At 45.8% G+C, this 23,792-nt stretch overlaps 2 protein-coding genes across 2 annotated transcripts in view; both read left to right on the forward strand.

The window, feature by feature from the left end:
• Window positions 1–2,610, forward strand: part of CKLF (chemokine like factor) — a 3,593-nt gene extending 983 nt beyond the window's left edge. Inside the window, exons 3-4 of the mRNA XM_057372662.1 lie at window positions 542–637; window positions 2,228–2,610. Coding sequence (XP_057228645.1) covers window positions 542–637; window positions 2,228–2,329 — 198 coding nt within the window. The 3' untranslated portion in view covers window positions 2,330–2,610. The remainder of the gene's footprint in view (window positions 1–541; window positions 638–2,227) is intronic.
• A 523-nt stretch (window positions 2,611–3,133) lies between these two features.
• Window positions 3,134–18,282, forward strand: CMTM3 (CKLF like MARVEL transmembrane domain containing 3). Its single transcript, XM_057372665.1, has 5 exons — window positions 3,134–3,479; window positions 11,980–12,135; window positions 13,761–13,856; window positions 15,039–15,156; window positions 16,586–18,282. The coding sequence occupies exons 1-5, from the start codon at window positions 3,366–3,368 to the stop codon at window positions 16,612–16,614; spliced, it is 513 nt and encodes a 170-aa protein (XP_057228648.1). The 5' UTR covers window positions 3,134–3,365; the 3' UTR covers window positions 16,615–18,282.
• Window positions 18,283–23,792: the final 5,510 nt, after the last annotated feature.

Raw genomic sequence — 23,792 nt, forward strand, 5'->3', positions numbered from 1 at the left:
TTCCGACTGCTGGCTGTGAGCAGCGGCAGGCTCATGAATAGGAGGGATCAGCAGTCCCAGGGGATCTTGTCAGTCGGCTCAGTGATTGTTTCTGTACAAGCCCCAGTGTTCCGTGGATGCTGAAGCAGTTTTTCTAAGGGAGCGTTCTGTTCCATTAGTTCATCAGATCCGATTACAGCCCCGCCCTTCACGGGCATTGTTTGCCTAGCTGTGTAACACCTTCACATACAAATTAGTCAAACACTTYCACTCAGATACTAACGAGGTCTCCTCTGACCTCCCTTTTGTACATGTATTTGCTGCTTCAGTCTATCAAGTGTAGCCAAGTTGCATAAATTTGACTGCAAAAACAACAGAAGAAARGTAAAATGAGGAAATTTTATCACAAATGCTCTTTTTACCATCGAACCACTGGGTGTCAGTGTACTCGTTTTCATGGCAGTGCAGCTGGTTTTAACCATCCTTCTTTGTTGGGACTCTCCACGTTCTCCTTCAGGTCTGTATTTCAGAATAAATATTTTGCTTCCACTGGCTGTTTCAGGATATTATCAACTCGGTGATTGCAGCATTGTTCCTCCTCGTTGTGTGCTTGTTTGCAATAATAATGAGGACCAACAAGGGGACATTGGCTGGAGGAGTAAGTAGGAACATCGTTTATGAATTTCAGTCATTAAAGAGCACATGATTTGAACCTCTTGGTACACTTACATTGTGGTAAGACCATGCAAACAGCTGTCTTGGAAGAACACACTCAGCAGTAGCAAACAAAGATACACTGAATGTATCTCACTAAAAGAAAATAATCTTCAAATCACTAATAATATAAAGATATTACAAGACTTACAAATTACTACAGAGAAGTACTGAAACACTGACAATTTCTAGAATTTTTAAGTAACCTATATTTGCTTCYGTAGCTTGAAATGCCAGGTGGGAGAATCCATAGCTCTTTTAGGACTATCCAATTTGGTTACACTATTTAGGGAGAAATGCCAACAGTCCTGCTAAATAGAGCTGAAACTTTTTAACAAGCATACTGGCACCTCCCTCCTGACATGGATATTGTTTTTTCTGACACAATCTGAGGAATTATGTCAGTTGAAAACGGTTTATTTTCGTACTACGATTGTAAGAATTTTGTGTTCTTAAGATCAAACCAGTTTAATAGTTTAAGCAACTGGTATTTTTAATTCAAATGGAAACTAATGAAATTAACATTAATAAACAGTGAAGAGGGAAAAAGCACTGTTTTGAAAGTTTTCAGAAATACAAGATAAGCTGAAATGTGACAAGCARTCAAAAGAAACCTAAAACCTTCTATAGGCGTCATTCACAGTCAGCTTAGGAGACAGTGAGATGGAAAGCTGATGGCTTCACTGGCAATGGCATCCTAAACAAAAAGAAGACTTTGTGATCAAGTGTGCTGGAATAGAATTTATATTCTCRGCTATGAAGTTCATAGAAATTAAAGGTGGGAGCAGGAGACTAAGCAGGTTCCTGGAAACACAAGTTTGGGTGGAACATGTACACCCGCAGTGCTGGAAGAGACAGAATCACCCCCAGCCTGCTCTTTTGAGGCACAAACTGCCTTGTGTCCTCCCAAGAGCTCTCCTGAAAGTAACTCCCCATATCAGATAATTCAGTACTTGCATAAAAACCCATGTGTGCATGTGGGACGGGGCTGAAGGGCAGGAGCTGAGCAAGTTAGCTCAGTGACTCTACTACAAACACATTTTCCCTGAGGTTACTTGCCTGAGGTTGTCTGTTTTTTAAATACTTTTGTACATTTTCTTCAATTTGGAATAAGTTTCCTGTTCAGAGCTTCAGAGGAGAAGAGCATTTTCCTGTTGGGCTTGTTTGTACGAATGCTGACTTTTCTTGACTTTCCTCAGGGCCAGTCCCAGTAATTAAGCAACCCTTAAAGGGACAGAAGGGCTTTCATTTAGGATAAATGCATTGTCTGGCATAATGCAGCATTAGCTTAGCTTTCAAGGAGAGAGAGCACCACACCATCTCCAAGGCCTCATACAAACATGAAAGCAGGCTGCAGACAGCTTTGTGAAGGGCTGATGTGATGTAAATGTGTTATTTATCAGCTGTCTCAAATCATACACAATTCCAAGGCCAGAACCAAGTTAGGAAGATGTGTTTACTGCTACCTTGATGAGTCACTACAGTAAAAGCTCGAGATTGATTGGGTGAACTAATTTTATGGTTGTTTTTATAGGTGTTGGGTCTTGTATTGCTTGTTCTCTGCCTTGTCGACGCGCTTCTTCTTTGCAAGACAATGAACTTTGGTAAAGCAAGAGGAAGGAGTGCTGCCAAATAAGATTGACATGTTAGTGAAGGAATAATCTCTCCATTCTGTTTCCCCACTCTCTTTTAAAGGATTTGTATTTTCAGGTGCTCACCTTTGAATTTCCTGTGCCCTGATGTTTTTGCAAGTATAGTTCAATAAGGTTTCGTACTTTTCCTAATGCAGTTTCAGCGCTGCAATTTCACCAGTTAAAGCTTTAGAGAAAATTGTTCTGTTTTTCTAAACTTAATTACATTTTTACCTGTATGAAAATTATTTTCATGACTGCCTTCTTGGTCTAATAAAAAGAAAATACAGGCTTATGTGTGTTGTTTAATATTTATTTAATAAGTGTAAAAATGCTCGTTAGAGTGAGTTTACATTTTAAAGCAAAAATTAAGAATTAAAGTTTTTTTAAAAAAAAAATTTAAGTAAGAAATAAAGTACACATCCTTCGGAAAGATTTTCTCTTGCCATGCGAAGGCGTGTTAAAGCATTCGCCGAGGCATTTGGAACCTGAAAATTCACCCTGGAGTGGCGTTTGGCCTGGGTGAGCTCCAGCGGCCCCTTTCGACCCCAGCAGCCCGGTGCTTCTGTGCTTTGTGTGTTCCGAATGGCARTGACAAGAATCGCCCTGGCTCGCTGGTGTCGGTCCGGCAGGACGGGACGGGACAGGGCGAAGGTGACAGCCCTGCCCCATTGTCCCTGTCCCGGGGCTGGGGGCGGGCGCTGGGGCCGCCCCCCACAGCTGGGGATGCTGAAACTTTTTTTTCACGTTTCCGCAGTGTCACGATTTCCGCTTCCCTCCTTCAGAGAGAAAACGAAAAAAAAAAAAAAAATCCACGGCCAACCCCCTACCCCGAGCCTGAGCCCGCGCCCCGCCCGAGCCCGGCCCGAGCCCGTCTGGAGCCCGGCCCGAGCTCAGCCCGAGCTCAGCCCCAACCCGAGCTCAGACCGAGCCCAGCCCCGGCCCAGCCCCGGCTCAGCCCCAGCTCAGTCCCAGCCCCATCCCAGCCCCGTCCCAGCCCCATCCCCATCCCACCCAGCACCCACCCACCCCGCCGCAGCCATGGAGGAGGACCCCGAGACCGCGGAGAGTGCGCCGCCGCCCGAGCTGCACACCGTGCTCCCCCACATCGGGTTCGTGCGCTCCCGCAAGGGGAAGCTGCTGCTCGCCGAGTCGGTAGGGACGGGACACCGTGGCCGGGGGATTGCGGGARCCACCCCCGGGGCCGGCCGGGACCCGAGCAGCTTCGGCCAGAGCGCCCTGCCCGGGCCGCTCCGCTGTGCGGCTGAGGGGAGAAGGGGCAGCAACCGAAGGGAGACGGGAACGCCAGCCGAGGGGAGAGAAGGACAGCAACTGAGGGGAAAACTGGGGGAAAACAACCGAGGGGAGACGGGCACAGCAACTGAGGGGAAAACTGGGGGAAAACAACCGAGGGGAGAGTGGGACAGCAACTGAGGGGAAAACTGGGGGAAAACAACCGAGGGGCGAGGGGGAGAGCAACTAAGGGGAAAACTGGGGGAAAACAACCGAGGGGAGAGGGGGAGAGCAACTGAGGGGAAAACTGGGGCAAAACAACCGAGGGGACAGTGGGACAGCAAATGAGGGGAAAACTGGGGGAAAACAACCGAAGGGAGATGGGAAACGACAGCCGAGGGGAGAGAGGGACAGCAACAGAGGTGAAAACTGGGGGGAAACAGCCGAGGGGAGAGGGGCACAGCAACTGAGGGGAAAACTGGGGGAAAACAGCCGACGAGAGACGGGGAGCAACAACTGAGGGAAAAAAATGGGAGAACAACCGAGGGGTAAAAGGGGAAACAGCCATACCGGAGTGGGGGAACTGCTGTGCTGGGAGCGCCATGAATTTAGCGTAATTCAGGCAGAGCGCGTTCGAAACCAGAAATTGTAACGTTGGACTTTCAGTGCCTAAAGTGTGTTTTGCTATTGGGGACCCCTTCTCCCTAAAAAAAAGGCTTTAATTTTGTTTAAAGCTATTTGCAGTGTGAATTCCAGTGACCACTACGGCTGCTGTTTGCATTATCCCCTAGTGCCAGGTTAGGAGGCAGCTTGGCCTGAGTGTGTCAGGAAAGACTTTACTAATGAATGTCAGGCTGTGCATCMCGGTCACTCAGCTGCTGTGCCGAGCCCTCCAAAGCTGTGCTTTCCTCAGAGGGATGCTCTCRCTCACCACTGTGGAGCGCTTGGGCTGGAGAGCTGCCCAGGGGAAAGGCCCTGCAGAGCTGTGACAGCCGCTGGACACCAGCCCAGGTGGGCACAAAGCCAAGGGCACCTGGCCTGGATCAGCAATAGTGTGGCAGCAGGACAGGGCAGTGGCTGTGGTGTGAGACTTCCTGGAATTTTACGTGTAAAGACTTAAAATCTGACAGCTGAAATAATCCCCGCGTGATGGGGAAAGAGATCACTCACCCCATGGAGAGTGAGTATTTCACAACAAAATTTAACTTCTGGATAGGAAGCTCGCTGATTGAAATTAGAGGTTCAACATKATTTTTGCTAGAAATAATGATAAATTCAAACATTAAATTTGCTGGCATTTTAGCTGGAGTTTTGGCAGCTGATAATCAAATATCTAGTAGGCAAGTCTGTGGGGCACTGTTTTGTCAGGTGTCTCTGGCTACCCAGTGTGCTAGCTCAGGAAAGGAAACAAGGATATTCCAGCAAAATAAGGGTAAGGAACAGGCAGAAGGAGGCAAAATTGTCTGTAGCCAGCTGGTAGAGACCAGCCCTGAGAGGTCATGAGGCTGTGGATACTGCCTTGTGGCTGAGAGACAGGGAACAGCCAGATGTGAGGCTGCCTTTGAGAGGGAAAGCACTCGCTCAGGAGGGCAGGATGACTTTTGTGGGGGGGGAGAGCCTCGGGCTGGGTAGCAGCAGGTTGTGGGCTTTATCAGCTCCATTAAAAAAATTCCAGCAGCCCCATCTCCCCTCCAGGTACCCCCCTCACTCACACAGTATCTGTAGGTTACAACCACACATTTAGAAAATACCAGAGCCCAGCTAACCTGGYTCCTCTGGCACGTATTTTTGTTACATACTATAACACACACTGGAATTTCCTTTACAAGCTTACAGCCGCTAAATGATGGCTTTCATACAGCCTGGCTTTTTAGCAYCTCAGAATGATGACATATTGGAGGAATACTGTTCTGGTCATGGGATCAGACTCACCCTTTTGTTGTCATAGAGAAGTACTGATTATGCCTCCTTGGAGTAAATAAAAACTTCTCTGTCTTGACAAAATAGGGATTTATCCTTTGTAAGGCCACTCAGAGCTTCCCAAGGGCTTGGCTGGCTGAAAGCAGCCCTGAAATCCCATCTGCCGAGAGCTTTCCTTGTGTTCCTTGCAGGCCAAGCCCACGTGCTCAGGACGTGGTTTTCTGGCAGACAACAGGCAGCAGCAGTAGTTTCTGTCCAGTTGTCTCAGCTTTGCCAGAAGAACAACACAGGTCCCAGAGCAAATGCAGCCTGTGTACAATTAGAGAAATGCGGTGCCAAATAATTGAAGATGAGTTCAAGTTAAATCTGTCATGGTTTAAATCTGTGTTTCATCTTTAGCTTTGTATTTCTTGTCTTGAATGTTTAATTTTTCCTCTGACACAGTCCTAATATGGGGGTGGGGTTGGGTTCTGCATACATGTATGTAAATAATATTCACGGATACACATTTTGAACAGTGCCTTTTGTTCAGAAGCAGAGTGGGGTCCTCATTACTGTTACAAATGTCACATTATTCAGCAGTTTGGCAGTTCCCCAGAAATGCACTTTATTTCTCCAGCTCTTGAGCCATTTTTAAAAATAGTATTTCCACATGGATCTTTAGGATGTTCAGGTGTAATTTGCTCTGGTGCAGTATCCATATAAACTGGGCATCCTGGTGCTTCCCCTAGAATAAGTCAGGCTKGTGATGGAGCTGATTACTTCTAGAGGTTTAATTATAATCCCAGATTTTATTCAGATAAGGATGTTATCCTCTCCCCATTCCCTGCTCCTTTTCTTTTGATCTCCACAGAATCACTGAMTGGTTGGTGTTGGAAGGGCTCTCTGGGGAACATCCGGTCTCCCCCTGCACTAACCTCTCTGATTAATTTTTTATTCCACCTGGGATGGCTTACAGACCCAGAAAGAAGCAGTAGCATTGAGTACATTATAAGCTTCACTGTCTCTTCKGATCCTATTTATTCTCACTGCTTTGCTCCCTTCATTTTCTAATCACCATTTCTTGTTTTATGGGTTATKTTTTTYTYTTCCTTTTTTCCTTTYYKKTTTYCCCCCATGTCATGATTTCTTCCATATATTTTGACACTCATCTTAAGCTACTCATTTTTCCCAAGTATTCAAGTTGCTGTGTTGGAGGTCAGCATCTCATCCATGCTTTTTTCCACCCTTCAAGAGATGCAGTTTTGAGTTCCCTGTGTCCATGTTGGAACCTTTGACAGCCACTCTCATACTGCCACCAGAGCTTGTCCAGGCAAGATCCCCAGTTGTGGATTCTGCTGCTCACCTGGCTGTTCTACTCAAGCTTTTGTTGCTGCATTAATAGGCATCTCCTCAGTCTCCTGAAGCCAGCATGAAGTGGCACTACATTTTTCTTTTTATAAGAAAAAGAGTATTTTCTTTATTTCTTTTTTTTTTTATAAAAATGCAGTATGAACACATAAAGTTGTGTGACCTTTGTGGTAACATAAAAGGATGTAGAAATCATTGTGTCTGTTTCTCTTCTCTTTTCCTCTCTTTCTCCTGTCTTTTCAGTCTTCTCTGAACTGACCTTCATAAMTGAAACTTCAGCTGCTTGGTGTAAAGTCTCCTTTGAAGAAGGCTCCTGTGCCTTTCTCAGGGTCTGTAGCCAGAAGGCCAATAGTGCTGCAAGTTCTGGAGGAACCAGGAGTTTCACCTCCACAAGTGCAACAGAGAAGTAGTAACTGAATAGCAGAGACCACTGAGTGATGCACTTTGTGTGCCAAGAATACAAGAACAAAGCACACTCTTGCCCAAAAGATATCACTGCTACCCACCTGTAAAACCTTGGGCAGGCCTTTTCTTTYCTAGGGAGGGGAGGTGAGGAGCAGGAGGTGATGAGCTGCAGTGATGTCAGCAGCTTCCCAGCATGCCCATGTTCCCAGTGGGCTGGGTCTGTTCTCYCTGCACAGAGGAGACAAACACTTCTGGAGCTGCCATGAGCTCACCACTGCTCAGGGCTCCCTCCCTTCAGGGACACTGTGCTCTCTAACCATTGTCATYATTATTTTTTAGACTTGAACTGCAAGCTGGTTGTACAATAACTCTAATGCCTGGCCAGTTTAAGAAGCCCAGCAACATGACATTAAGTAGTAATTGCATGGGATTAAATGGGAAAATTATTTTCTGGAACACAATACCAAAGAAGGGGTTTTATGTGAATGGGAAYGTACATAAAAGGTACTCAGTGAATAGTCAGGCTGTTTTTTTTTGCCAGGATTTTTTATAACCTTACAGCTGCCAAGCTATGAAAGATTTCTGTCCTGCTCTTTGCTGCATTAGAGCTTCCTGCATCCAGATATTCCTTCACAGAGAAGCTGGCAGCAGTTACACCARCCTTTCATCAGCAGCACAGGAAGAGCTCAGACTCAGCTGCTCTCAATGCTGAGAGTTTAATCCCAAGTGAGGGGAAGAGACAAACCCTGTATAAACACTAATGAACAAAACAGATAAAAAACTGCTACTTTTTTTTTCTCCCAGAAGCAGCAGTGCTTTCTGAAAGTGCAAGAAATGAACTTGCAACTGCATGGAGTCTCACAAACTTCCTCTCTAGGTGCCTTTTTWTTTTAGCAAATACAGAGCTGTTAGAAAAACAACAAGGTCCCATTGCTTGATCTGTCTCTGAAGTGACCCTGAAACACACAGCTTGAGGAAAAGAGGTGCAGAACAACAAGTGTGATGTGCAGTGGAACATTTGACGGTCCTTGGAGGGGCCGGGGTACATTCTGAAGCATGCTTTTGAGTTTTCAGAGTAATCTTCAGCTTGCAGGATGTTTGTCTCAAAGACTTGAAGCCTGGAGAAGTACATAGGTAGGTAGGTGTCATTATTTCTGGTACAGACCGGCTCTGCAGTGTTTGTATTGTGGGAGGAGAGATGTATTTTTAAAATTCTACGATAACATCAAATGGTTGAGTTAGTGGCATTAAATGGTCAGAAGAGGTACCCACTCACTTTTATAATTCAGTAGACAGTCACAGGTAATATCCAGAGTAGCTCAAGGAGTCTGTATATTTCATCTGTCAGAAGAGGAAATGAGCTGCACACAAGGAGAGCAGAGGAACAGCATCAAAACCCTGCAATTTTTGGGCTCTTGTATTACACAGGGCTGTTGCAAGCTACCAAGGAGGTTTGGCATTAAAATCCATGTCAGGGCTGTGATGGGAGACAGAAAASAACAAACCCAAAGACCAAGGTGCAGTACCAAGGTGCAGTGCCAGGGTCTGCCTGCCTTCCCTACCTGTATCTTCCAGCTAGTGGAGGGTGTGGCATCCAAAACTGTCATCCCTCAAACCTTCATTCTTAAAAGCTGGCCCATTATTTTATAAATGTTCATTTTACATAAAATCTTCCTTGGGCCTCTTCAGCCTCGGAGTGCCTCTAGAATGAGGAATGATGTTTAACTGGAGAGCAATTGCCCCACTTCAGGTCAGATTTTTTCCCCTTTACTAGTATCATCAATAATGTACTGAAGTCAAGTGGCTTTGTGTGAATCAAAAGGTGCCTTTTCTTTTTTTTTAATGTGCCTTGAACTGTGCTCCTCCTGCACAAGGGGATGCTGACAAGCATCCAGGAGAGCTGGACAGGCTGGACTGACTCCCACCATGAGGATGGGGAAGGTGGGAATACAGTTCCTGTCCTCTAGGTCTGAGGAGCAGGCAGCAGGAGGCTGCTGTCATCTACCAGTGATGCAGGGCTTGGTTTGAACAAGTAACTGATCTGGGAACCAGATTTTAAAGTAAACAACTGATATTTCMCTAGCTTCTCTGGATCAGACCCAAACGAGAAAATTGAAATAGAAAGTTGAAATGCTCAGACCGATCTTTCTGTCTCTTCAGCAGCGTACCTGGCACAGGAGCAGAGATCCCCTGGCACAGCAGCACCTGGGATCGAGGTCTCCTTGGTGTGTTCCTGCCATGGAACAACTCCTGTTTCACCCTGAGCTCAGGCTCATGTCCAACCCTCGCGCCCACCGAGGGCTGAGGAGAGACAGCAGGAGCCTCCCCTGGCACAAATTGCCATAAAGCTGATAATAACAGACCACAAAGGCTCTTCGTTCCTCTTATCACTTCTGACAGGAGCACTGTGCAAAGGCAGAGCACAGGAGTTTGAGATCAAAGGGGTCTCTGCTGTGCTGCATCACCTTACAGATCTGAAATTTGCCTCTTTACCTCCTCTCACTGCTCCAGTGGGATGCATTATTTAATCCTTTCCTAAGAGATCACCAGGTTTAGTGTCGGTCTGTTCTCCCTGCTGCTGGTCATCCTTGCAACTCAGCTATCACACACCTGCCTTTAGCCACMAAAAGGAAGATGTTTTTTCAACAGGAGAACAAGAAAAAAATGTCCTGTATAGGTGGTGATTTCTTTTTAATCCAAGAAAACATGGAACTGTCTCAATTATGTTCCACAAATGCAAGTGAGGTAGATTCACAAAGCAAGTCTAGGCTTTGTTCTTGGGGGTGGGGAGGGAATAAATATTGTGATAGGAAGGAGGAAGTCCTCTCTACTCTCAGGAGTTGTCAAGTTCTGATAACTCCACTTCCCTTCAAAGAGTCCTTACCACTTTTAGCACATAGGAAGAAAATACCACGCTGAGGATGAGATACAGGGAATGAGCTCTCTCCACTTTATGAAAATGAGAAAAACCTGCAGAGAGGCTCTGTGAGCAATAAACAAATCYGGATGGGGTGAACACCAACAAAATAGGGCAGGTGTTACCAGCYAACAGGCCCATGCAGAAGTGAGCTCTGTACACTATTCCAGCTCAGTTTCTTAGAACCCAGTGAACCAGGAACAATGCATAGACGTAAGATAAATATAGTCCCATACTAAAAATGTCACATCCTCTCTAACCTCACCACCCAGTCCTAATGGATGAAAACAATATACTCCAGCTTTTAGCATCCTGGTCAGGCAATGACTGCTTTCCCCAAAGCACAGGCTGAGAATAAAGGCTTCTTATTTAATTATACCACGAAATTATTTCACTGGGATTGAACTGCTTAGTTGCCCCCTAAACATAAGCAAGCTCTTTTGATACATGTATTTGARGGTTGACTGACCTTTTAGATGAGCAATTAATTAATAATTATGGGAGTCTTATCATTCAAGTGTAATGATGATTCTTTTCTGAGGTACAGGTGATCTCCAGGAACCCATGGTAGCAGCAAATAAAGAAATCCATRGAGCTGAAATTTACCGAGGCAAATGTATTGATTACCTTTGCAGGAAGCTACATCTGCCTTCAGATGCACCAYCTGGGAGAAAATAATACATTTATTTTCAGTGCTGTGTGAGTGAGAATGTCAGTGTTCCAGTTTGGAATTAGAAGTTAAAAAATCCTTGTAATGKAATGCTCAGTCTCCCCTGCTGTCCTGGCCAAAAGCATCCCTGAGCATTGACAAGGCAGAGCTTTGTCTCCAGGAGGAGAGGCTGGACAGAGCAGCCCAGGCTCACCATAATGTGTAATTCAGCAGCCCGGCTACTTTGGGTACCGCAAGCTAATTGGGTGAAAACAGCAACCAGTTTCCAGTCAAGGCAGTAGAACAGCAGGACTGGAGTCTCTTTTTGGAGCTGATCAACCCCCAGTACCGCATTTGTAAATGGTGTTAGGTTTCTCCATGGTCCCGTCACCTTCCACATTCACCAATGCAGCAGCTGAAAGTCCAGGAGTGTAGGGCAGCGCTCTGATACTGTCTGGTTTAAGTGAAAATGCGTTTCCTTTAGTTGTTTTCCCGTTGTGAAACTTTGTATTTTGAGCTATGTTCTAAAGGTATTTCAATTAAGTGGGAAAATAAATGCCATTTTTATTATTTTGTRGAGTTGGAGATAAAAACAAATCTATGGGATTTGTTACCTGTCCTATTACTCTCTAACACAGCTGCCCCGCTGGAAAGCTGGAACCAGAGACTTCCAGAAGTCMCTAAACAATTAATTCCTGGCCCTTTTCTATCCATCAGCAGCAGACTTTATTCTTTCAACTCTAAGATTATAAATRCTGAGTTATTTGAGGCTGTCTGAGCACTGATTTGGGTTTCCAATGAGAGCTGTCACGGCTGAAAGCTTAGAGCTGTGCTTGCTTGGCAACACCCCACTCTATTTTCAGAATTATSTTGTCAGAGCTGTTTACAATCCAGAGCAAATTACTGACTCAAAGAGGTGCAAATCCACCCAGCRCTCCGGAAAAGCGATTTCACACACCTGGAAATAAACACCATTACTTCAGATTTATTCCATGCTGCACAAAAAAAAAATCATTTGGCCCAATGAAAAGTAAAATAAGAAAAGAAAAGTAGGAAGCAAGCTACACCATCAGCRGCAGCACTGGCAGAAATACACAGGGAAAATAACACTTCAAAGCTGCTCAGCTGCCTGTGGCTCTGCTGTTCCTTGCGAATAACTGCAAGTTTTCCCTTTACTTTAGGTGCTGTCATTTATCATCTTTGTCTGCTATATTTCATCTCTATCATCTTCTTTCATGATGGCACCACTCCTAGAGTTTCTGGTGGCACTGTTTCTTTTTTTTGCCTACGCCTCCCAGCTAAATGAGAAGTTTAAAGGAGTCTACTGGCCTTTGGCGGTAAGTGAGATATGCATCAGAAACTTTSATGTTTCATTGTGCAGTGTAAGGGGAGCAAAGGGGGCTGGGCAGGAGTTCAGGGTGGCTGTAGCAACATCACTGCCTTATTAGAAATTTGTCCATGTTGCCTCTCCTTCAGAAGGTCCCAGAGCACTCTAAACTCTGCTCTGCTCTTCACTGCAGCTTTTTTGGTGCTGACACAAAGCATGACTTTATCAAAGCACAGAATTTATGCCCAATTCCARGCAAATGCCTTAGGGGCAGCGTCAGCCCAAGTCAGGCTCACTGCTGGGGACTCCTTATTGCTCYCCTTGCACMGGGGGAACAGRTGTGTTGGTAATGATGGAAAGACTRTCAGACTGTGATTMAATTCTCGGGTAGAGTTACACCCACAAAGTGAGCTGCTCTGGGAAGGGCCAGCTCCGGCCACTTTGTTTCCACACAGGAGCCCAGTGGCTGCTGGGGCTGCAGGAAAGCCCTGGCCACTGGATGTCCCTGCAGCTTCAAATATCACTGCAAAGGGATCAGCTGCCTTGCAGTACAAATACTTCAAAAACCCCGCTGATCTTATCAGTCTGGATTCTCTTTTGGTACTGTCAATAGTTCATTGCAGTGAGGTTTGAATTAGAGCTCTCAATATATAAAAATAACTTCAGCAAGGCCACTGGTGGATAAAACAGTTTCAGTGACTATGGCTATGGCTGTCAGTTTTCAGCTGGTAATCTTAGTTCCATCATTTTCCCATTTTCTATGTGCATCTGGCTCCAGAATTAAGACAAAAAACACTTGTGTGTTTATTATGGCCATTACCATAACATACTGCAGGCACAGAATGCAGATTACTGACCTTGTCCTGACTTCAGAGGAGTCACATTTCTTGCAGCATTTGTGGTTTGAGACAGGATCTCACTCCTCCCTCTGTTCTGGAAAGGCAGAAGAGCTCATTGTGAGCAGAGCTGAGGGTATTGCAGCCCCCGTGATTTGCACGTGCCCTGGAAACAGCAGCTCTGTGTTTAATCCTCCCTGCAGAGACATAGCCAGTGATCACAGTGGACACTGCTCCTGGGGCAGGCTGATGGAGCTGCAGGTGGCCACGGGAAGTACAAATCATTGCAACACTGAACCAAGGGTGTGGTCCTGAGTGAGGAGTTCYTGCAGACAGGTCTCCATGGAGATGGTCACACAGAGCTGCATCCACAGCGAGACAAGCACCCGTTCTCATGGCAGCTGGCACCTCCTGAGCCTCTGGGGCATGGGATTTCTGCTTGAACATGAGGCTTTTAAAGGCATTTCAAACGATTTTTCYATTAAAGCCCTTGCTGTGCTCCAAGGCMAATGTCCCAGGACTGCTCTTCCCARGCTAAAGGAAGGTCTRCCTGACACAGCAGGGGAAAAGCAGCATTTATCCCAGTATCTTTAAGAGCAGAAGTTTATGCCAAGGTTGGGGTTTTCTGTTTAGAAATACTACCCAGAGGAGCAGTTTCTCCTCTGCAGCAAACCAGGCTGTGGTCACATGCCAGCAAGGCCATTGATGGAACACCAGAGGGGTTGAGGGTTCGTTTCCAAAATGGTTTTCAGAGGAAGTCCTTGACCGATCTGAGAATGCACTGTTGCTTCTTCTGCAGGATTTCTTGCGCTGTGTCACTGCTGCCATTATTTACTTCGCCATTTCCATTGCTGCTGTCGCAAAATACAACGATGCAGCATCGAAAGCAGGAGGGGTGAGTAGGCATGAGCTGGCTAGTGAAGTGTTGTGGTGAATTGAGTGTGGATGTGCTTTAGAAACAGTTCCAATATCACCCCACTACGAGTAATRGAAKTTTGCTTARTYAACCAAGAATTAATTTGCCTGAAGSCATGGTCAGTTATTCAGAAAAAAACATGTTTTGAASCAATTAATAGTTTTTTCACCCTAACAGTGCTACTCAGTGTTAATTGTACCCCTTAGGGAAGGCACCTATTCTGCTTTTTCATTTTACCTGCTGCTTCTGCAAAATGTCAACATCCTTGAATAGAGGGAAGAGTAATAACAATAACAATAATAATAAACAAACCAAACCTGTAACTGCTAGGGCCAGTCTAAGTTTTAAAAATTCACCCTTCTGCCTCTCCTGCTCAGTTTTACTTGGATGAGTTGAAACAAGAGCAGTGTCATTTTACCCTCCAGTGCAAGGACTGCCCAGGAGAGAGCATTCACCATCAGCATTTTGTGGTCAGAAATACAATACAGCCCCTGCATCTGCAACTTGATTCTAAGCATCAATAATGGATGCAACATAAATAAAATTTGCATAACAATTTTTAAGCTTGAGAAGAACAAAAGGAAGGGCCAGCAGCCCTTCCCAAACCATCCCACAGTACAAACCCAAACCTGGTTTAACCTTTGACCCTGCAGTTGGGCAGGGAGCAATGGAGTGTGTTCAGCCCAGGTTCCCAGCCTGTGCTTGGCACAATTCTGCTGCTCTGACACTGAAGGGGGAACTCCAGAATCATCTGAATCTCAATTTAGATCACTCAGCAATAGACACTTTTTGCAAATGAGTGAAAAATTATTTCCATAGAAAAGGAGGTGATTGATSGGTGTCAGGGGTGCCCTGGGACAGTGGAGGTGCAGGAGCTGCTCTCCTGGAGCTCCCAGCAGTGCTGATGCTCAGTAGGTGCATTGCACCCGAGAGGCTGCAGCCAGGGGGAGGGATAAGGACACATCTGCTCACATCTGCTCAGGCTCTCAAATCAGCTGCAATTCAGTTGATGCCAGTGTGTCACACGCCACTTTCCTCCCCTGCCTTTTTGGAAAGGCACAGCCTGAAAAAAACCACAGTTTTTGTGTCGGTTTGGTTTGCTTGGGTTTGTCACTGGCACATGGGGCCTGTTGTTAAAAACAGCTTTATTTTGTCCTGCAGGTGTTTGGGTTTGTGGCCACCATCGTGTTTGCCATTGATTGCTACATAACCTTCAATGAGCTGATGACATTTCTCAAGCACAGCAGCCCTGCAACCCCGGAAAGGCCCAAGACAGAAGGTGGGTGAAATTCCCTGCTTGTTCCTCAAGCCTGCAGTGGGTGATTTCCTGCTCCAGTTTACCCTTGGCAGGGGTGCAAGAGCTCTTGCTCAGTAAGAGCAGTTTCAATTCTYGGCTGCCTTGGGTTTGTGTTCCACMGCTCTGCTCAGTTAGGAAGCTGCAACTGGCATTCCAGTGATTTRTAAAGAAAACCTGCAAGCCAGGAATGTGAAGTTTTTCAGAGTTTCAYAACATCTAATTTTTAAAGGCCCCAAATCCAATTATAGAAATTATTGTGCAGCACAGATGTTTTTTCCCCATTGAATGTTTTACTGTGAAACCAAGCCAACATCTGCCGTTTTTTTCTTGGTAACTTATAATTAACATCCATTAATCCACAGCCTTTTMTGTCGAAATAATGCTTTTCTCTTTATCATCTCCTTATCTTGATTGCCTCTTATGATGAACTTTGACCATCTGTGGGCAAATGGCCTTGAAATGCAAGGGTCAAACACCATAAAATTGACAGGATTGTTGCCAGTTTTTTTTTCTATTGCAGTCTACTTCAGATCAGACACATCCACTTAGACAAAGATGAAGATAAAAAAAAAGGGTGTTCAAATCCAGTCCAGATCAGGAMAGGGGTAGCTGTTTTGCAGTTCCCAGGAGCCCAAATCAGGCATCATGTCCCTGTGACACTCCTTATTGCATCCACATTAAAAACACTGCTCCACATTAAAAACAAACAAAGAAATATCCCAAACTTATTAAAACACCCCAGTTAAACCCCCCTCTAAACCAAATGCCCGAGATGTGTGTGGAATCCTGGAAGGTGAACAGCAACATTGACAGTCTCTTTGGGGGATTTTAGTAGACTGTTCAGTGTTTTGCAAGCTTTGGGCTGAAAAAGAGAGACAAAGGAAARTAGAATTCGAGGAACAGGAAAAAAAAACCTAAAAATTGAGCTAACCTCAGAAGATGATCACGTGACAAGGGTGCAAAATACTACTTAGATCTAATTTCCCTGGAGATGGAGGCAGAAATACATGAATTCACAGATGTGCACTCACACAGCTTGGTGTTGGTGTTTGTGACTGTGCAAAGAGGCCTCTGCTCTGTTTCTGACCTGCTGAGGCCAGAAACATGGACCTCTGTGGATCTGTTGGGATTTCTCAGCATCTCAGAGCTTCTGGCTCTCAGAGGCATTGAGCTGCAGAGCACACAGCAGTCCCAGAGCAGCAAGGATGCCAGCAGGGCTCCTGTGGAGCTCCTGGAGCCTCTCAGCAGCATTTCCYAACTCCTTCCAACACCAAGTCCCATCACCTTAGCAAGAGCTGTCATTTCACAGATGTGTTCACTCCCAAAGCTGCTGTGTCCTGTGAAGCACACCCAGTTGGGGTGGGAATTTCCAGTTTGCATTTTCACTTTTGTTTCTTGTTTTGCCCTTCAGATGAGGACTCTGACTCTGACGCAAACTGAGGAACCAAACACCAACCAAGTGTGAAGGGAAGATGATGGAGCACTTTCCTCTTTGCTGAATGCACTGCCAGTTGAAATATCCCCTCGTTTCAGCCTCCTTCCACCTCACTGTTTATGGAATCACCAGAGCACAGACAGGGCAGTGATGTGGAAAAGGAGACTATTCCAGTGCCATTAAACACTCTGCAGAACTACAGATGCTACAGTAGTTCCTGTCCAAACAACACAGCTCAGTTCTCTGCTGTGCCTCCCCACTCAGCACAGCTGTGTCCTGAGTAAATGGGAGCAGCATTTTTGACATTTATACAGAGCTTTTAATGTGCTTTAATTCCAAATCTTTAATWCTTAGAGCTTTTATTCTTCTTGACATGCCAAAGAGAGGTTTGTATGCCTCTACTTGTATTTTTCTTGATAACTAACAGTATTTCTTTATCTGAACTCTGAATACCACACTCCCGAGCACTGAAGGCATGGATTACAGTCAACAGGTTGGTTTCAATGCTTTTATCTCTCCTGCCTATCTGTGACAAGGAAAAGTGACAACTGGAAATCTRCAGCAAGGGCAAACCTCAGAGTATAGTGGTGCTGCAGGGCAGCTGGCTCATCAAACATCCAGTATCCCTGGTTTTCAGCTGCTTTCAGGTCTGGAGTCACATCCCATTTGCTGCARTTCCAGCACAGGATGGTGGAACAGGTGAGGCAGCTCTGGGCAGTCCCTGCGTGTGTTTGCACAGCCAGGGAAGGCAGCAGGAGCTGCCTGGGGAAGCTGCAGTGTTTGTGTGCCAGGCACCTCTGCCTCATGCCCTGCTGAGGCCACTGGGGCTGGATTTGGGCCACTGGCAACTGGCCCTGCCACACTGCAGGTGCCCAGGCTCCTGGAGGGCAGTGCATCCTCCCCACTGTGAAAGAGCAACCCCCAAATGCAATGAATTCATCTCCACAGCCCCCTTTTTTCAGTGGGTGTGGGGTGGGTTGGGGTGGTTTACCCCCCTGAAAGGATGTGATTTATCCTGGGGTGGTGAATTCCAGAGGAAGAACCTTCTGAATGTACAAGCTGTTCTCACAAGTAGCACAACCTACCCTGAAATACCCATGTCCATTTACAAACCCTTGGGAATGCTTGAGAAGAGCGTGGCATCCTCCTTACAGATGGCATCAGACAGGTCTGTGGTAAAAAAAAGCCTATGTAGATTCTTTAAAAATGAATACAGTACCAGAAGAGGTGTAATTAAAATGAGAGCAGATGGTCCTGACRGAGCAAGTGACAAGCAGGGATGAAATGATCAAAGCAGATTTCCTTTGGAATAGAATCAGCACCTGGATTCCAGTTCCCAGCTGGCAGCAGCACAGGGAGCAGGTTCTGCCAAGGTGCTGCTCAGGCTCCCCCAGGCAGCTCCTCCATCTCCTGCTTCCTGCCCACTGACAGAATGAAAGCTTCTAAATGTGACCAATAATCCTTGAATTGTGAGGACCTCTCTGGATCTTTTCCTGTACAAAATCCTGCGTTTATTTCCCTTCTGTTGTCATATTTTACTGGCATACACTGTGATGTTCAGGGGACTTGGGCTAATTTTTATACTCGTTTTGTATTTCTCTTTTTTTTAAGTAAAATTTGTACTGCATGTCTATATTTAGAAACCATGCTGGATTAAACCTCTTTTAATAGGAGTGTTGGGTGTCTTTACTTACTTGAAGACCTGATTGTGCTGCATTGCCTCTGCCCAGCCATGGGGAGCAGCTATAGGACAAACATCTTCCTTAGGACRTGAGATGAAGGAATTTAACCAAGAATTAGTTCTGAAATAGTGAGCAGATATTGGAGACACAGTGCTCCCTCTTGGCAACCTGTAGAGTTGTGTAACACTGTAAAGAAATTGGAGTTCACCCTTCACACAGCCCCAAAATACACTGAGGTTTTCTGGTCATTTTTTCCAAGTTGGATTAAAGTAAACAGAGGCAGCAAACCAAACAGTTCAWGAGTTGTTTCAGGACTGCTTTAGCACTTGTAGTGAGGTTCCTGCCCAGAGAATTTCCTTACTGTTGTTAAGTACTTGATGACTTCGTTTRTTCCTATGCCATTTGCTCCCAGGGTCAAGCACTTCTGTAAGATCCTGGCCTTTTATTGAAAAAGATCTGTTCCCACGACTGAAATAAAACACAGTTCTGTATTTTAGGAATATAATTTCAGAAAGTTCAAATAATTAATAGTTAATTTAAAGCCAGTTTTGGTTGGGCAGTAGGGGGTTGACTCAGTCTTTTGTCCATTTTCTGCCAGAAATACTGCACTAAGTTCAGGGCCTGGGGCAGGTGGAGGAAAAGTCAGCTTGGCTTTTTGACTTTTATGTTTGCTTGTTTTTCCTTGACTGAGAAGACCAAAAGGGTSCTGAGAGTGCTGATTTCTCTGCAATTCAGGTTTCAGGAGACMAACACAACACTGCACCTGCACTGTGGAGCCCTTAATAAGTCCTGATTTCAGTGGCCTCGTCAAACACCTCTTTCAAATCACAACTCTCACAGAGGAGCCAAAACCCTCAGAGCCCAATCCCTGCCCTTGCTGCAGCTCCAGCACAGCCCCTGAATTCCTGGGCTTGCTGAGCAGCACCTGCAGGAGATGGAGASAGCTCCCAACCTGAGTGTGGGTAAATCCATAGAGGAACAATGCCAGAGGCTCCATGTTCCAGCTCCAATGCCATGAGCTCAACACCGACTCCAAGCCACAGAGAGGAAGGGAAGTGGCACCTCAGGTGACTTCACACAGCTCTCACCTGCCTGAAGGGCTCTCTCCCTAACAAAAACTTTCTGCATTTATCTTGACTTGTTCAGGCATGTGCAGTGATTTTTGGAAGAGTGATGCTAAGGAATTCAAGAGACCCTTCCACAGAATTCAAATACCTTTCCACGGAATTCAATGACTTTTCCAAGGAATTCAAAGACCTTTCCAAGGAATTCAAATACTTTCCGTGGAATTCAATGACCTTTCCAAGGAATTCAAAGATCTATCTTTCCAAGCAGCTTTTTCAGATTCTGACTGAAGAAAGAGGCTCTGTTGTCCTTTGAACACTGGCCATTACTCCACCTCACTGTGCTTTTCCCTTGATACTGTTCAAAGCTCTCCCAGTCTTAAATTTCCATCTGACAGAGTCACTKGCAGGATACCAAGGAAAAGCAGAGGATTTCAGCTGCTGGGGTGGTTGAGAACAGCCTGGAGTGTTGGAAGGCAGAATACAGCTGGATGCTCAGAGAGCACCTGGTTCCATTCATTGTCCTGCTGAGGATGTTCACCGGGCCCATTTCTGAWCAGAAATATTCTCATTGCCCTTAAAGAGCAAATGCCAGATGTGTCAGCACAGGCACAGCAGCTCCACCTGGCCATCCTTCAATCCTTCCAGGGTGGATACATCAAGGAAGCAGAAGAAATTTAGGTAAGCACTGAGAATGTGAATGTTGTCACAAGATGYTTGAGACACCTTTTTGCATGGAGCATTGGCTTAGAAGTCAGCATCTTTAAAAGTCACCATTTAAATAAACAGGAATGCATCAAAAAATTCCCACTGTGACACAGATCCCTCYTTTACTGGAAGAATTCACAGCACTCCGTGTTCTGTAAAACTTCCAGGTCAGAAAGTAAAACAATGSTAACCCAGAAAATTTAAGTGTGGTTTTRTTTGGGGTTTGGGRGAGGAGGAGTTTGGGTTGTTTTTTTTTTTTTTTTTYTTTCTTTGGGGTTGTTAAGGGTTTTTTTTTTAGTTGGTTGGTTGGGGTCTTTTGGGGGTTTTTTTTGGTGTTTTTGTTTGTGTGGTAATTTTAATGTTTGGCTGGTTGGTTTGGGGCTTTTTGTTTTTATAAATAAGTCAATTTTTGAATCTATTTACTCGAGGAGGAAAATAGAATTCCAACTTTAATTTTTGTCAGGATATACTTGTCCTTTTATTTGATGTACTCTGGACACAGCCCATCACATTTTGTGAGCCTGATCCATGAATAAATTAATTACAGTCTTCTCAGGAGACTGAAGGAAGATCCAGTATCTAAAAGTTAGACAAAATACATTATTTTTTTATAATTCTACAACTGATGAAGTTTCTCCTAACCCAGGAAAACACTCTGGGTAATGGCCCAGCGCTGCTGCCAGCCCCACACAAGCCAAATGAACAGGCCCCTTGTAAGAGCTCCCTCAGGAATCCTTCACTTGTGCCACCAGCTCTGCCCAGACCCCTCCCCAGTGCTCTGAGTGCAGCATCCAAACTCCCAAAGCTCTCCCCAAACTCATCCATCCCCTGTGCCTTTCCCCAGTTCTCACATGTGTGAACTCAGTGCTTTCCCCGCCTACCTAAAGCACCTGCAAACCAAAAACCCCACCAGCATCACTTGTAACCCAATGAGGCAGCAGAGGATTACCCCACTCACTGGGGCATTTCAGCCCCCAAATCCCTTCCCAATCCCAAAAGGAAAGCTGCAAACCCCAGGATGGGAGGATGGGACACTCCAGCCGTGGCAGTGCACCAGGAACACTCCCAGAGCAATTCCATCACAACCACCAGAGCAATGAGGCCATTCCATGTTCCTGCTGCTCCCTCTGACCTCTCATCAAGGACTTCCCATTAACTCCTGCAGCCAGGAGTGTCCCAGGAGCAGCCCCAGCCGGGCTGCCGGGGGTTGTTCAGCCCCCACTGCTCCCACACCACGGGCATTTGGAGCTGCCCTGGCTGCTTCTGATCCCAGGGGCTGCGCTGCCTCTCCCGGTGCTTTAACCCCAGCAGCCCCAGCCCCACACGGGACCTCTCCGGAAGAGGAGGCAGAGAATGGGGAGGGTAAAAGTGACAAAACTCCTGGGYTGAARCAAAGACAATTGAACAGGGAAYGCAAAAGCTGCACACAAGAAAGCAAAGCAAGGAATGAACTCCCTTCTTCCCRTGGGCAGCGGGGKGTTCAGCACCTCCAGGAGAGCAGGRCCCCATCCCGTGGAGCAGTGAGTCGGGAAGACAAACGYCATCACTCCAAACATCCCCCTTTCCTCCTCCTTCTCCCACTTCACACACTGATGTCATAAAGTCTGGAATATCCCTGTGGTCAGCTGCGGTCACCTGTCCTGGCTGTGTCTGCTCCCARCCYCTCCCAAGCGAGGCAGCACAAGGGGCAGACGAGGCCTCGGCTCTGGGTGAGCTCAGCCCTAACAAAAGCATCTCTGCATTATCAGCACATCCAGAACWGCCCCTGGGAAGGAAATTACCCCAGCATAGCGCACTGGTACAGATGAAGACAATGTTTTAGTACTTTAATATGTCCATTTATTAAACAGGAAGTCCTTCACAAATGATTCCGTTCTATATTGATTGGGCTAAGTGTTAGAAAACTACCATTTCTCCTACATACAAAAATACAGACTTTTACCACTATGAAGAATGATCAGAAGAGTACCGTGAAAACCCAGAGAGCTCAAATCTTCCAATACCAGAAAGAAAAGACAGAAAGACAACTAAATAAAAAAAAATTTACAAAAAGTATTGTGCCCATATACAAAAGACTGGAAAAGGAAAATTATATTTTAAACTGATAAATACACCATTTAAATTATGCTGCAACAGAAAGTATTTCAAAACCAAGACTGCTTTGTGTATTGCAAGACATTACAATTCTTCAGCTTGTGTTTTTCGATTAGCACAGACACCAACAGAAAGAACACAACATACTGAGACGGTTACTGGTGTAGAAACAAGCTGCAGGTTCTGTTTTCTTGTCGAGTACCTCGCCTTTGGGACTGGTCAGGCTTTACCAGGACTCCTTTGTCAGGCAGGGCTGAGGGAATTCCAGCTGCGGGCACGGCAGGAAGGCGCTCCCGGCTGGAGGCACCGCTGCAGCACCGGGCCYGGGCTCTGAGACCCGCAGAGCTCGGCAGGACAATGGAACCCTGCAGGGCTGGGACTGTCTGAGAGCCCCCGGCAATGCAGGGGATCAGCGGAGCCCGGGCTGCAGCCCCGAGCCGGGSAASGACAGCAGCCGGGTCCTGCACTGCWCAGGGGATGGATGCACCGAGCATTCTCCAGGACACAACACTGCAGCTTTTACTTCCAAAGCAAAGTCCCGAGGTGTGACACAGCAGCCTTGTGCCCATGTGATAAAAGCAACATTGCCTCCCCTCTGCTCGGCCCAAATGGAATTCTAACCTGGTATTTCCATGACATCTCTGAGCTGTCAGCAATTACAGCACCTGGAACCCAGAGGGGTGAAGTCTTTTGGTCAGGCTGGGTGCTCCCTCCTCAGAAGCTGCAAATCATGGATTGTGAGCTACAACTGGAATGTTTGGATTGGGCTGCAGAGTCTGTGTGGAGCACCCAGAGTCAGCCTGAGGACACAGACACCCTCCCCAGGCTCAGGGAAGGGAATCTGCAGCACCTTGCACCAGAAATGTGCTTCATTCACTCCAGGCTCAGGGGCAGCTGAGGCAGAGCAAAGGAGACACGATGGGTGATTGATTCCCCAGAGCAGATCAGTGCACACAGGGGAGGCAGGCAGTGACCACAGCAGCCAGAAACCTGGTGTGGTGGGGACAAAGCAACGAGGCCAGAGCTGCGTTAGTGACTCACATTACAAAAATAGTGTTTACTGGTTTAATAAATTTACATCTCTATTCCTGTGAATGACAAGTGTTTGTACCACACATGGAAGGCACCCTAGGTGAAGCAGTTTTTCGGTATTTGTTTACAATTCTGTGAAAAGACATACAAAGTGTCAACTTCCAAATCAAATCCGAGCATTATCATGAGAAATAAATACATACTTTACTATTTCATCGTGGGTTCCYGAACCCTTACAAACTTCAACATATACAAATAGTTTCAAAATGACACGAATACAGAAGAGAGTAAGTCTAGACAGATATAATGATTAGCTAAGTCATTCGTCCTATTATGTCATAAATGTTGTGTCTAAAGTATAGAAATCATTTTAAAATGCAATAAATTGGCCACAATATATATAAATCAAAGTATTTKCTTACTCCAGGACTGTGATGTATGAGTTAAAGCTGGATGAGCTGTAGTGCTAAGACACTCTCCCTCCACAATATCCRACAATAGAAACTGGTAAACATTCAAGATTAAAGTATAAACAGTAGAAAAATGAAGGTAGCAATTGTTGTCATAAAAGGGTGTTAGCCAGAACCACTTTAACCTGCAGAC

Source organism: Malurus melanocephalus, unplaced genomic scaffold (assembly GCF_030028575.1).
Source record: "Malurus melanocephalus ecotype Western Australia unplaced genomic scaffold, MMel_1.1 scaffold_176, whole genome shotgun sequence".
Lineage (NCBI taxonomy): Eukaryota > Metazoa > Chordata > Aves > Passeriformes > Maluridae > Malurus > Malurus melanocephalus.

Coding starts and splice junctions, on each gene's coding strand:
- CMTM3 (XM_057372665.1), top strand. CDS start 3,366: ATGGAGGAGGACCCCGAGACCGCGGAGAGTGCGCCGCCGCCCGAGCTG. Junction 3,480..11,979: donor AGCTGCTGCTCGCCGAGTCG/GTAGGGACGGGA, acceptor CCTTTACTTTAG/GTGCTGTCATTTATCATCTT. Junction 12,136..13,760: donor GAGTCTACTGGCCTTTGGCG/GTAAGTGAGATA, acceptor CTTCTTCTGCAG/GATTTCTTGCGCTGTGTCAC.